At 34.7% G+C, this 1,681-nt stretch overlaps 1 protein-coding gene across 1 annotated transcript in view; it reads left to right on the top strand.

Moving 5' to 3' along the window:
• LOC106878250 (alpha-L-fucosidase-like) overlaps positions 1–1,681 on the top strand; it is a 9,294-nt gene that overhangs the window by 2,031 nt on the left and 5,582 nt on the right. Inside the window, exon 3 of the mRNA XM_014927423.2 lies at positions 1,356–1,488. Within this exon, the coding sequence (XP_014782909.1) occupies positions 1,356–1,488 (133 nt within the window). The remainder of the gene's footprint in view (positions 1–1,355; positions 1,489–1,681) is intronic.

The raw sequence follows: 1,681 nt of genomic DNA, 5'->3' as shown, positions 1-1,681 counted from the left end.
CAACACTGATTTTGTTATGGTGTTTTGTATCTGAGAGGCATGGTGTAAACAAACAATGTACTTTATACTTTGTAGTATTTTATGGTTGCACAACAAAATGCCGTGTCCCTACAAGTCATTAATATTTACGTAGCAGCTTCCAGGAATGTATTTAATATGAAAATTGGTATATCCAATAATGTAACACTGCTATATGCGCAGGGGCTATTTAAGCAATGTGTTTGTGGATGATTAATAGGTTGGAACGGCTACGTAAAAAGCATCCAGTCCACACTGTAAAACTGCAAAAATCATACCACAATTGACCTCCCCTGTGCTTGTGCCACGTGAAAAACACTTAGCTCACTCTGCAGAGTGGCTGATGTTAGGAAGGGCATCCAACTGTAAAAACCATGCTGAAACAGACACAGTAGCCTGGGGTAGTCTTCTCCCTGGCTGGTTTCTGTCAACTGTCCATGCATTCATGGAAGATTGATGTTAAATGATGATAATGATGAATCTTAGTGTTTGTTTACATCTGGCGTCTTGGATATGAAATGCCATAACAGAAATCAGTGTTATAATTTCTACAGAAAATCTTTAGAGATAACCTTAAAATGCCAAACGACTAATATATAGAAAGATAGACAGAGGCTACTTGGAACATGTTTTTGTCTGCTTGAAAAAAGTTTAGGATTAACTCTTTAAGCAACATCACAGGTTCCTAAGGTAGATATATAACAGCATTTTGTGTGACATTCAAGCAGGTGAGACCAATCTTTTTTCTATATATGATAACAGCCTGTTGGAAATTTCTACAGCTGTAGTAATTGTGACACAACTTCAGATGTTATTAACTACAACTGATGTGTGTGATCCTGTTAAACCAGTTTCAACTTTGCTTGATTTGAATCAAGTAGATTTGAAGCCATGTATAACAGGATCACTGCATATCTATTATCTGTTCAAAGTTGATGAAATAAACTGTGACATGCATTCAGTTTGAATTGATCTATTTAACATGAACTTGCTTTCAGCACCAAAATTGAAGAAATAAACTGACATGAACTCTAATTAAGTCAATCTTTATTCTTGATGATAATAAGTTGACAAAATTTGATCTTCAATGTTGAAGAGGTAAATTGTGCCATAAGCTTGGCTTAACTTAATCTTCTTCAAAATTGAAGAGAGAAAACTGATGGAAAAGAAAATACATTATTCTGATTGTTAACCTCATGTTTTCTACTTAAGATTTAAATTTTAAAAAAGTTTAAATAATTTAATTTGTTATTACATGTTATATATATAAACACTGAGATAGATCTGGAGATAATTTCCAGTAAACCATCCTCTTCTTCCAAATGTCGTTCATCCAGGTAAATTGATAAATCACAAATGGGAGAATGCCATGACTATTGATAAGTATTCCTGGGGCTACCGGCGCCGTGCTCGCTACTCTGACTATTATACCATTGAAGGGCTGATATCTCTACTGGTCGAGACCATCAGGTTGGTACTGACTTTGTTTGGTATTTTTTATTGAATTGTTTGGTATCTTTTATAGATAAAATAATGCCTTGGTGAACTTTTGGAATAGCACACCTACATAAGCTGGATTTTCTCCTTTTTGATGGGGAAGTTTTCAAATTTATTCTTTACCACACCCTTGCAAATGCTGGGGAAGAGCTTATTTTGAAAATTT

This window comes from Octopus bimaculoides, chromosome 22, assembly GCF_001194135.2.
Source record: "Octopus bimaculoides isolate UCB-OBI-ISO-001 chromosome 22, ASM119413v2, whole genome shotgun sequence".
NCBI lineage: Eukaryota > Metazoa > Mollusca > Cephalopoda > Octopoda > Octopodidae > Octopus > Octopus bimaculoides.
Note: the sequence above shows the minus strand (reverse complement) of the source record. Positions and strands in the feature narration are given on the sequence as shown.